Genomic DNA, 12484 nt, shown 5'->3' with positions numbered 1-12484 from the left:
TCTTAGGAGAAATTAAAATTAGTGAAAATAATATAAATATTATTTAAAATTTTTGTTTGAGTTTTCGTTATTTTGTGTAAGTATTATGTATATGTAATCTTTAATTTTGTTTTTTATATTTTGACTTTGATATTGATTTCGTTTTTTGTTAATTTATATAAATTAAAATAAAATGGAAAAAATAGAATAGGGAAAAATATTTTGTTTTTCCCTATTCAATTTTTTTTTTTTGACAAAAATTCGAAAACTGGTTAAAACCGGTTTTTTTGGAAATATCGAATTCGAAAACCGGTTTTTCAAAAAGTCGGCTTTTGTATAAACCGTAGGTAGAAGAAAGAAAGTTTGATTCTAATGAATTTCATTTACACTAATATCACATGTAAATTAAATTTGAGGGAATTTTGTTAAGAACTTGTAAATTCTAAACCAAAACTATTGTTTGCGATTGGTACCTGGCATTCTATTAGTACAAAAATGTAAGAAAATCGAAATTGTCTAGTGGTAAAGTCTCGATGAAGCCAGATAATTTTAGATTTGGGACCCGCTTTCTCAGGAGAACCGTCGTTTAAGCGGGTCTGGTCCACGGACGTTAGATCCGTCGGGGGCAAGCGCCCTCCCACTGGTGTGATGTGGAATTTTGGGGAGAGATGTCAGCCCAGGTGTCATCCTCGTTAACTGGCCGCGGTTCAAATTGCGAGGTCCGGTCCAAAATAGCCCTAGTGTTGCTTTAAAACAGGACGTTAATAAAACTAAAAATCGAATTTATGTTTTGGACGGTTTTGATTTTTCCTGTCGATTATAGCTAAAATGTTATACAGAACAACAGCTGTAAATTACATACAGACATATATTTACTTTATAATGCTATTATTTATGTTTTTTAATATACGCTATTTACAAATTCATATGTCATTTATTTAAAATATTGCGTTTTTAAATAATAGCGTTTACATGAATATTAAATTACAAATTGACAGTTTTCCCATCCTTTAACAAATTTAATTCCAATTTTGATAAAAGTCTACATTTCAGAAATTAAACCATTTTATGAATTTTATTTATCTAATACTTTGTGTTTTGTAATTGTCATGTTCACTTGAATTCGGACAGCTAGATAGTTAAAATTTCTCTGAATGGATTTCATTGAAAATATTACAGAAATCGATGCTAAGTTTTTATACCAAATTTCATCCGCCTATCTCAAAGCGATTTTGAATTATCATATTCACAAGTGTAATTCCAAAATGTCTTTTTCGGACTCGGAGAGATCTGACTTGTGGAAATCCATCAAAATCTCTCGTTCGTTTTTTTTTTTTTTTCCCCGATTACAGTACTTTTCCTTTATACGCTTCATACAGCAAACGATGTGTTTAAACGTCTGTAAAATGTAATGTAATTACATATGTTTATTATTTTTATTTTAAGTTTCAAATATAATTCCAATTTTTTTTCAACAAAAAGTATGAAATAAGATTATTTTTCTGAAACACTGCCATACTCAAATTAACATTTAGTTTGAATTAAGGTAACAATTTTAAGTGATATTTTGAATCTATATAAAGAAAGTTTTCGCAATGTGCTTTTAAATCATGAATGGCTCATCTTTTAATTATCTTTTTTCGATTTCCAAAATAGCAGAAAATAATTGAATTCATCTAGATAGATTGTAATGTTCATATTATTCGATATAAATTTAGTTTATAAAAGCATACAATTTTCATTGTGGAAATAACAGAGAACATTACAATTTCTAATTCAGAACTCTTGATTTTAAATAAGGAAATTTTCTTTGAATAAATTTAAATCTTAATTTCTAAAATATCGAAACATATTTGAAAGTTTCTATAATTTAACAAAAATGAAAAAAAAAAAGTTTCGAACCAGTTTTATATTCTATTTCTAAATCAATTAGCGTAGCAGTATTGCATTTGAACTACTCATTAAAACAGTAATTAGTGGTTTGCTAACATTATCCCCCTTTCCTTTCAAATGTTCTCTTAGGCATGGTAATGAATGGGAATGTTGAAATGGAAGATGTTCTGCCCCGGGACATTCACTGGTTATCGATCCGAAAATTCTTATCGTCATTGTGTGGAAAGCGAACTGGCGTAAAAAGAGCTTATTGATTGAAAGGGAACTCCTCGAATTCAGCAATGAGGTTATAGAATTCCGGATCATTGTCTCGACTTAACAAGGGACCAGAAAAAAAAAAGCTTTTGAAGTTAACTTTTTTTTTTCAAAAAAAAAAAAAAAAATGCAGGGATACTTAAAATTTGTTTTTAGAATTCTATATGTTTTTTTACTTTAACACGTTAATCATCAAAATCGACTTATTAACATGCAATAAAAACAAATAAAAAAATAATGCTTTTGTGAGTGAAGCATTCGTGTCTCATGCGGACCCCTAGATCAAAACAATTAAGCAGACACTTATTCACTATTCTTCAGTTCTTCCCAGACAATTATTCACTTTTTTTTTGCAGTCGCATTCTGTTAAGATCACATTTAAGAGGAAAGTGAAATAGTATTAAATTTTTCATACAAGAAATTTTAATTTACTTCATGACTACATATGCTTTTTAAAAAATAAATACTGTTCATTACACATCTTCTATTTTGTCTTTTATTACATATAAAATGTATAATTTTTCTTTTTAATCTGTTCCTGCTAGAGTGAGTGACTATATCTGTGGAAATATAAACCCACGAAATTTGTTTATAAAATAATGATTTCTAAAGAAATTTCTTTTTAATCTTATATTCTCACATATTTACAGCATTAATATAGAAATAAAACATTGTTTTATTTATGCGTTCAAATGTAGACTTATTGATCTTTTACTAAAATGCACCAGACTAAAATCGAAGTTACCTGATTTTGTTAATACTTTGTTTCAACCTTTATGAAAATCACACCTGAATTTCGCAAGTAACGATATTTCAGCCTTAATTATAAGCAATAATTGACTTTGTTGTCATCAAAATATTTGCATTCAATCTAAATGATAGTAATTTAATAATTCAGACTTAATAAATCTTGGGACCGTGGTGGCCTAGTGGTAAGGTTTCGGCTTGTAAGCCGTAGGGTTTCAGGTTCGAGACCCCATTCCATCGAAGAACCGCCGTGTAAGGGGGTCTGTTGCATGATAAATCCGTCAGGGCCAAGCGTTCTCCCGTTGGTGTGGTGTGGTGTGGTATGGAGAGGGGGGCGCCAGATCAGGTGTCGTCCTCGGCATTTGACCACGGTTCAAAATTTCGAGGTCCTTCACAAAATAGCCCTGGTGTTGCTTTAAACGGGACGTTAATATAACTAAACTAAACTAATAATTCTAATTAATAATGCTAATAATATTAATTAATTCGTGTTTAATAATTCATAATACTTTATCTATTCAACAATGCAAGAGAATGGGTATGCACCGGACAATCACTAGTTATCACCAATCCAGGAATTTTCCCTGGGTTGATGGCACGTGAATATTGTCGCAAGCTTAATAATTCTTGGCTGGAGGTAATTGACAGTCATCGTGTATTATCCTTAACAGGAAAATATTCCTGGGCTTATGATAAGTATGCATTGCCTTAAGCATGTTGGTCTATGGCTTCTGATAAATGGTGATCAGCATGGGAATTACCATCAGCCATAAAAACATTCCTGGACTGATGACAGTCGGCAGTCATCATGTCAGTTATGACAAGGTCTGAAATAATTATTGGCTGGTAATAACTGGAAGTCATCTTGTGAGGATTTTTCCGCTTAAACATACAGCTAAGTTTTTTTAAGCCTAATAATTTAAATAGAAAAAAATTCCAACAAAATATTTTCCAAAGCTGTAGGTTAAGAAAACACAAATTATAATTAATGTTTAGAATGCAATTTATTTCAGGATATATTTAATCTATAGAATCTGTGTTAATTCATCATTATCATGAATTTTTGGCTCATGGATTAGATTAATTACTTTAAGTTAAATCGGATTAGGCGGCAATAAAAATGAATTGATTAAAAATAGCCTATAAGAAGTAGAATTCTATAAATATTATACATTCTACACTAAATATTATATTTTAAATAAGAAATGATATATAAATAATTAGTGCTAAGAAATCTTTAAAAAAATCTACAAAGATACTGATTCATTTCGAAATGTAATTGAATCATTATTATTAGATTTATTCAACTCAGTGGAAATATTTGAATAAGCATGTTCTTGAAGATCAGGTCCGTTATGTGTTTTCCTGCAAAAAAAGTACTTAATTTGAGTTCCATGGGTATAAAAAGTTTTCAGTTACCTTATTCAAGAGTCCACGATTAGCCATTTCCGTTTGTGCTAAATCTAAAAGGATGTCGATATCTTTAACTGCTTTTTTTCTCTCTTCCGAATTAGGTCCGTATTTGTGACCTGAAAGGTAGGAAGTTTGAAATGAATAAAAAATGAATGACGTTTATTTAATTATTATAAGGGTATATGCACTAAATAAGCAATATTTATACTAAAACTAATCATAAAGAAATAAAGAACTTTCTATATTTTTTAAAATATCATTCAACATTCAGATATATTTTTACAGACACTCAGAAATGTGAACTGTTGGACATCTGACCGATAGGACGTTTAGCTTGCATAACCTAAAAGATATTTGCTTAGTTAATTATGGATATTATGAAGATTTATTTTTTTTAAATAAATATTCTAGTTATCAATGATAAAAATTAACTATACATTAACAACTTTTGATAGTCGGCTTGTTTGTTCAGAATATTGGTATCTTACTATTTAATTATTAATATGGGATATATTTAATTAAAATTCTACCTTTTTATTTGACAGCTGAGGAAATATACATTTATTGAAATCATTTTCCTATAAATTAAAATTAAATGCAATTTTTGCAAATTATAAAGTGAAAAAAATTATTTTAATGCAATATAATAGTGGGAGTGAAATTTTATATAAGTGATTAAAAGTGGATTTGAAAATTGTACTTAATATCTAGAAAGCTTTTTTTCCTATATTAATTTTAATATTATCAAAAACATGTAATTAAAGTTTTTTTTTGTCGTGTAACTATTTTAGGCCAAATGTTTGCGCAGTAGATTCTGAGGGTAAAGACACTAAGCAACCGAGGGCAGAGGTCTGACTTCTTGCTTAAATGAAGATAGCACACAGGCACTCGTTTGCACAGCCCCTTTTTACAGGTGGACTCATTCAGGCCCCTCACAGAGAAACAACAAGGAAGAGAACAACCATGCCCGAACCAGGACTCGAACCCAGAACGCCTAGATCACGGGGAAAATGCGCTACCCCTAGGCCAGGGTGCCAGCCTGTACTTAAAGTTAGATGTAATAATAAATGTTTTAAATTCTATCATAACAAGAAAAACGCTTTTTCAGACTACGCGTCAAATTAAAATAAAAAATGTTTTCGAAAATAGAATTAAAAAAAATGCACCGAAATAAAATTGGCATTATTAGAAAAATAATTTTTTTGAGTTAAAAAAATATAATTTTTTTTTCTTTTATGAAATAATCTTGTCGGAAAATATATTTGAAAACTTCAAGCACTTGCTTAATTTTAAATTAACATATTTTAATAATATTAAATCTTTGGAAAGTTGACGGTGTATTTCTTCTTTATTTTGCAAAGCAGTGCGGCTAATTTCATCCAGATTGGACAAAAACAGTAGATTTGTATAAACGTCTTATAGATAATAGATGCAAACTGTGTAATTGCACTTCTTTCCCAACAAAAGCATTCAGAAAATGCATACATAAGCACGGGGACTTATTCACAATCATTATGCAAATGCGATAAAATAATTAATTTTGAGTGATATTTGCGGTAATTGTCCAAAACTTATGCTGCTACGAAATTAATTTAATTGAAAATTACTTCCTCAAAAAAGGAGACAACATAACTTTATTTCATTAATTTAATTTAATAAAGTTTTGTTCCTCATCGAAAAAGACAACAGAAAATATTTAATTAAAGTATTTATTTACTAAGCGATTTATTTGAATTCCTTTTATACTTCATGAAGTTAGAAGAATCGGACAAAATAACAATAATTTTACTTCAACTGCGAAGAAAAAAAATGTGGAATATTTGCATTTGAAATGACAATTTCAACCTTCTTGAAATTACTAGAATCAGCAAGAGAATAATTTCATTATGGAGGACAATTGTCATTGTGATACTAGAAACTGTTAATCTATTTATGCCAACAACTGTCTTATTGTATTCATGAGTTCGTTGAATATATTTTTACTAGCAATAAGCACAGAATGTTTATCTCGAGAAGACACTGTTTAATTAGGAGATACTTTTTACCATAAGAAAGAGTAAACAATATATACTGCTTTTATCTTTTATAATTAGATATTGTTGCAAAAATGGAACTAACATTTTAAATTGACAAAAGAATCGTAAGGTCTCAACATCTTCATATTTCATAACACCATGAGACCTTGGGGAAGACTTTTATGCGAGTTAAACTTCTTTTCGACAATTATTTTCCAAACTGTTTGACAAAGTAATTTGTGGAAATGGCAACTCATTAGTTTGAGTAATGAATATTTTTCTGTAAATTTATTTTCACATGTTTCGAAAAGTATCAAACTGTGTGGGAATTTTAATAGTTTTTATGTCTAAAAACAAAATTTTTCTAAACAATTAAAGCAGGCGAAATGCTTGTACTATGCTTTGACTAAGAATTTAAAAGCATGGTTTTAAAAAAAGTTTTAATGACATAGTATATATTAAGCAAAAAAAAAAAAAAGAATGAATGAAATGTTTTTTCTTTAATTGGCCGGAAGTTGAAAACATTTAATAATAGCTTTTGCATTAGAGGAAAAAAAAATTTTTTTTTTTCAATAGGGTGTTGATGACATGCTGAGGATTTATTTCTCAATATGTTTTATATAATTTATACTGGTTTTCTAGATTAAATAAATTTGCTACATGATATAAATTTTGTTATTTATGGTCAGTATTAATCTTAACATTTGGAAGTTGAGGCAAAAGTAACTTAATTCTGATGAAAATAGTACTAATTTTTTTTTTTTGTCTTAGAGGTACTGCCATACAATTTTCTTTTATTATCTAATAATTGAATTTATCTTATTTTCTTTTCTAAAAGTGGTATTGCCTTTTGTGATGCTTGTGTGTTTTTAATGTTCTTTGGTATTTTTTTATGTGTCTTGGTATTTATGCCGTGATTTTAACTATCAAGTAATTTGTTATGAAGTTTTTGATGTCTTTATATTTAATTCCTTTTTAATGCGTTTTATAGAATTTAACTATGCCCAAGATGTTCTGGATATTTGAACTATTTTCTGCTGTCTCGTCATTCGGTAAGGCTACGATAGTACAAGTGGCTATTTAATAATGAAAGATACAGAAAGAAAAAAAAAGTCCGGTAAATTATCTGATAGACTGAAAAATATTTTGAATTTTGAATATGCAGTTACAACTACAGACATACTATTATGATAAAAAGCGGTTCTGGAACTTCAAAAACATATTATTAAGTCTCCTTGAGAACAATCCAAGAATATTGTGTTATTTAGATATCCAGAACACTCTTCCTCTAGCTATTCTTTTACTAGTATTCAGAACTTCCCACCACCAGGAAAATATCAATTTTTGGTTTCTCCATCACGATAAGGTCCGAGTTTTCAGGTCCGTTTTAGCATCATATATCACATTACGTTGCTACCAACTTAAATCTACAACAACGTTAATCGTCTTATCAGAATGATTTTTTTTAAAAAGGAATAACTATTTTCATGTTCCAAAAAAGTGCAGCGAATATTACATTATTATTATCCTTCCATTATAATAAATGCGTCACGGCATATGAAAAATAATACCATATATAAAGAACTAAAAATTAAAAAAATTGAAGATTACATGAACTTGATTTCTAGGAACTTTTTCAACCCAAAAAAATGTCTATCTATCGCAATCATAAAGTATCCAAATTCTTTAACCACAATTGCATGAAAAACGTGCATACCCATAATACCTTACTATCAAATCGTCATTCTCCTCTAGCCACCTTCATTTGAGACAGCCTGGTCTAAAATCTCGGGTTTAAAATCTCTTACTTAACTTCAACATTTGTCAGATCTTTTCAGATTCATTTCTAAACCTATTTAAATGGATCATATAGCCATTCTTTAGCTAAACTTTCGAGGTTTTTTACAAGTTATTATTTCCCGATTTTCCAGGACCGCGGCATTTTAAGAAAAAGTGTCCTGACACGCAAGTGCTCAGAATCTCACAAATATCGACAACTCTGTTGATAAAACCATGCCACATAGTGAGTACTCTGACACGGCACACGGAAAAATCTGAATGACGGTCCTGAGTGACTAAATTGACAGGAACCAAGACTGAGTTCTAAGGGCCATTATCGGCCAGGGCACAACCCTTCCAATGGGAAGAACATCCTATCATTGGTAGAAGGCAATCTACCCCACACCATTTTTGTAACCACTAGGGTGGCGAGAACCAACCACCACGGCGGGAGCTTTTCATCCTGAAATCTGAGGTGCCCTCCTCTCAGCAGGAGTGATACGACCATATACCAAATTTCATCCACCTGGGTCATTGCCGATTTTATTCATTGCATTCATGTGATAGGGAACAGGTGGTGACATTTCCTTTAGATTCAATCAGACAAAAACCATATGTATATATGCAATTTTGGGTTAAAAACTTATTAAATATATTGTGAAGCTATCATGTTTCTGTGTGCGCAGGAAGATACCTTTAAAAATGCGGTTTCCGGATTAAAAAAATATTGTGAAATATGTAAATTTTTGAGTTTTTTTATCTTCATATGCACGCAGATTACCCTATGTCTGATTTCCTGTTGATGATTTTGTCGAGAATTTGATTAGAATTAAAATTTGATGAAAAGATCACTTAATAAATTTTATTCGTCTAACATCTATTGCTTTTGAGTTAAATAACTCTACTAATGACTGGCTGGCAAATGTAATTATGAAAATATGCTTTTAACTCAAGTTAACGTAAAATATGAACATTCATTAAATCATTTCGGACAATGATGCACTGGCACTCGATCAAATATCTGTCAATCTAGAGGAGTCGCTTGAAAATAATTAAACATTCACAGGGAATCTGTATTAATAAATAACAACGTAATTGCGAATAAGATCAAACGGAAAACAGTAGGAGTGGTCTATCTTTTCTTTTCTTTCTTTTTTTTAGATAATATGTGTTTTATCCCTTCTATCCCACTTAAAAAAATATTGGTCAAAGCCTTGAATGTTACGAGTATCCGGATGTTTATTATCCGAGTTCTATACATGAGACATATGTGCTTGTAGTACAACACAGAAATCCGAATATTTATTTCCAGTATCTTGTTTTCGACTGAAGGGAACCAAAATTTGATACAAAATTACTGTCACAAGATCATATACCAAATTTCATTCATCTAGATCTTTGAATATTTAAATTATTCTGTTTACTTGCATGCGAAAGTACATACTAACACACGGTCAACTCTTTGACGTATTTGATTGAAAATCTGATAAAAAATCTAAGCTTCATATATTAAAAGTAAGAACTAATTTCAATTCATCTAAATTATTTTGAGCTATTGCATTTACTTGCATTTGAAAATAAGGACAGACAGACGGTCAATCCCTTGACATGTTTCGTTCAAAATTTGATATGGAATTACACCACAATGCTAATATATGTGTACTAAATTTTAAGTATATAGATTTTTATGATTTTTAGTTATATTTACATATTTTTAGAGAGAAAGGACAGGAAAAATTCCTGGGTACAGATTTCATTCAAAATTCGACAGAAATCCATAACTTTGGTATAAAGACCACATACCAAATTTTATCTATCTAGTTCAACGAGAATATCAGTTTTTGATTAATGATTTCACATGCAGACATAATTTCGAAAATGGATTTGGAGAGTTTTTAAACATGGAGATTCTTCAAAGTTCTCGAGTTCGACAATTTCAATTATTTCTCTTCATATACAAGAATATAAAAATAGTACTACTCACCGTCTGGATATTTTTAATCTCTTTTTCTATAACGGGATGTTTGTTTTAGTTTCTGTTTCTTCCAAAAAGCAAAAATGTCCGTCATTAGTTTGTAGAAAAGGAGTAAATAAATAAATAATATTATTTTTACTCCTATTGATAGAAAAATAACTAACCCTGCGATAAAGTATAAAATAGCTCCCTCCCTCCCCCCCCCCAAAAAAAAAAATTCTGAATGATCATACCTCTCAAGAATATCGATTGCTTCAAAGAATATGAAAACTTTGCATCTTCTTTCATATAAAAATTCATTTATTACTGCTAATCGTTCAACCGCAGCAAGTGATGAATTAGGGCCGGTTTTTCTTTGTTAAACTTGCTGATTCAAACTGCTTCCTACGTTTTCAAGAACATTCCAACAATGAAAATCCATCAATTCTGATCTTTATTCAAGTATAAGATGCAAGACACAGCAAAAAAGATTTTCAACGAATGAGTTTTCTTAAAAAAAAAAAAAATATTTACCTTTTTCGATGGAGTTTCTTTTTAGTCATCAAAGAAAAGAAACTACAAATAAAAATAAAAATATTACAACTATAGGCCTGATTTTGTTTAATAGTTCTGTTTTTTTGTTAGAAAACAAAAGAAGTTTTCAAAAAACGGAATATTAATCAAATTTCATATTTTTAGTCGTTTCTTTTTCGAAATACTTCATTTGAATTAAGGAAGCAAGAATGGCTTGAAAGTAATGTTCTGATGGAAGTTTTATTATTAGAAAAGCACTAAGGCCAAAAGATCTGATACCAATATTTGGCTACTATTTGTATTTTATTGTTATACCATCGCCTACATTTGACAATAATTAAGGTAGCGCTATTGGGAAAGATACCAGCGTTAATGCAACATTTGGGTACTATTTAAACTTTGTTGTTGGCATTACTTGATGCGAGTGTAATACTTGGTGATAATATAACTTGGCGACAATTTAGCACTTGGACACTACATAACTTGGCGACAATGTGGTACTTGGGTACAACAGGACTTGGCGACAATGTAGTACTTTAGGACAATATAACTTGGCGACAATGTAGTACTTGGAAACAACGTAACTTGGTGACAGTGTAATATTTGGTGATAATATACCTTGACGACAATGTAGTACTTGAGGCAACATAACTTGGCGATAATGTAATACTTGGTGACAATGTAGTACTTGGTGACAACATAACTTGGCGAAGGATGGTACAAATAAGTGCTCAAAAAGAAAATTATTATTTCAAGACTTGAGGATTTTAGATTCAAATTCCTATTTTGCAGGAGGTCATTTGTATGTCTCTTTGCACTTGTTTGAAATATAATTTTTTTAATAAAGCCCATCAGCATCTTAATGCAACCGGAAGAGGCCACATGAGCACTAAAAAAGCAAGTGTTTCGTAGTGTTAAGATATTTTACCAGAAATCAATAAGATTATGGACCTGATAGGAATATCTCTCTGGTCAATATCAGGTGAAAAGTTCTGTAAACTCGATGACGAATAATGACTCTTTATGTTACAGTAAAGCTTGAAATACAAATAGAAAAACAAACAAAATATCAACAGACAGTACTTGCAAAAATCAACATTTTAAATGACAAATTGTTAATTGAATTATAGAATGCCACACTATCATTCAGAAAATCGGTAGAGAACTTTCTTTGCGAACACATTCCAAAGCAAGAATTTACCCTACTCATTGATTTATATATATATATATATATATATATCTGATTTTAATCACTTCCTTGCAGTCCATGGAAGCTACAAGAAGGAGCTGAAAATTTCGGTTTCTAATACTGAATTCATAATTGAATTATAGTAAAACGGCAACCATTTGGGATAACTAGGCTTGATTGTATGTCAAACCAATTCGATAACGAAGAGAAACTTTATTCCATAAACACCAACAACGGAAAAAAATCATGAGTATATACAGGGTGGTCCAAAAAAAACTTCCCCTATATATGAAACCCTAGCGGCCTATCCGCTCAACCAATCGAACCAAAATTTCAGACATGGTTGTTTGAAGGTATGCGCTGGAGATTGTGATGATTCTAAACAACACTGGGTTCACGGTTACGGTTACAGTGAGAGAATTTTGAAATTTTCGAATGGCAACACCCACTTTTTCCTTGCGCAAATTGATCAGCGTATTGAAAAACCACAAATGGCGTTGGAACGATTAGCGTGTGACGAAAATTGCCGCCGTAAAGCATTTGCAAAAAAGAGCACTATAAAGGACTAATGACAACGCAGAGATCAACACATCTTGCAATTCTGACACATCTCGTGGACCAGACGTGTACACCTTAGATTTCAGATAACCCCAGAACCAGAAATCCATAGGAATGAGTCGGGGGATCGCGGTGGCCACGAAACTGCAAAGTTACTAGAGATGACTA

At 30.7% G+C, this 12484-nt stretch overlaps 1 protein-coding gene across 1 annotated transcript in view; it reads right to left on the bottom strand.

Annotated features, from left to right (window-relative positions):
• Positions 1 to 12484, bottom strand: part of LOC129975964 (glycerophosphocholine cholinephosphodiesterase ENPP6-like) — a 308125-nt gene that overhangs the window by 62880 nt on the left and 232761 nt on the right. Inside the window, exon 4 of the mRNA XM_056089272.1 lies at positions 4294 to 4403. Within this exon, the coding sequence (XP_055945247.1) occupies positions 4294 to 4403 (110 nt within the window). The remainder of the gene's footprint in view (positions 1 to 4293; positions 4404 to 12484) is intronic.

The sequence above is a fragment of the Argiope bruennichi genome, chromosome 7 (genome assembly GCF_947563725.1).
Source record: "Argiope bruennichi chromosome 7, qqArgBrue1.1, whole genome shotgun sequence".
In the NCBI taxonomy this organism is placed as follows: domain Eukaryota; kingdom Metazoa; phylum Arthropoda; class Arachnida; order Araneae; family Araneidae; genus Argiope; species Argiope bruennichi.
Note: the sequence above shows the minus strand (reverse complement) of the source record. Positions and strands in the feature narration are given on the sequence as shown.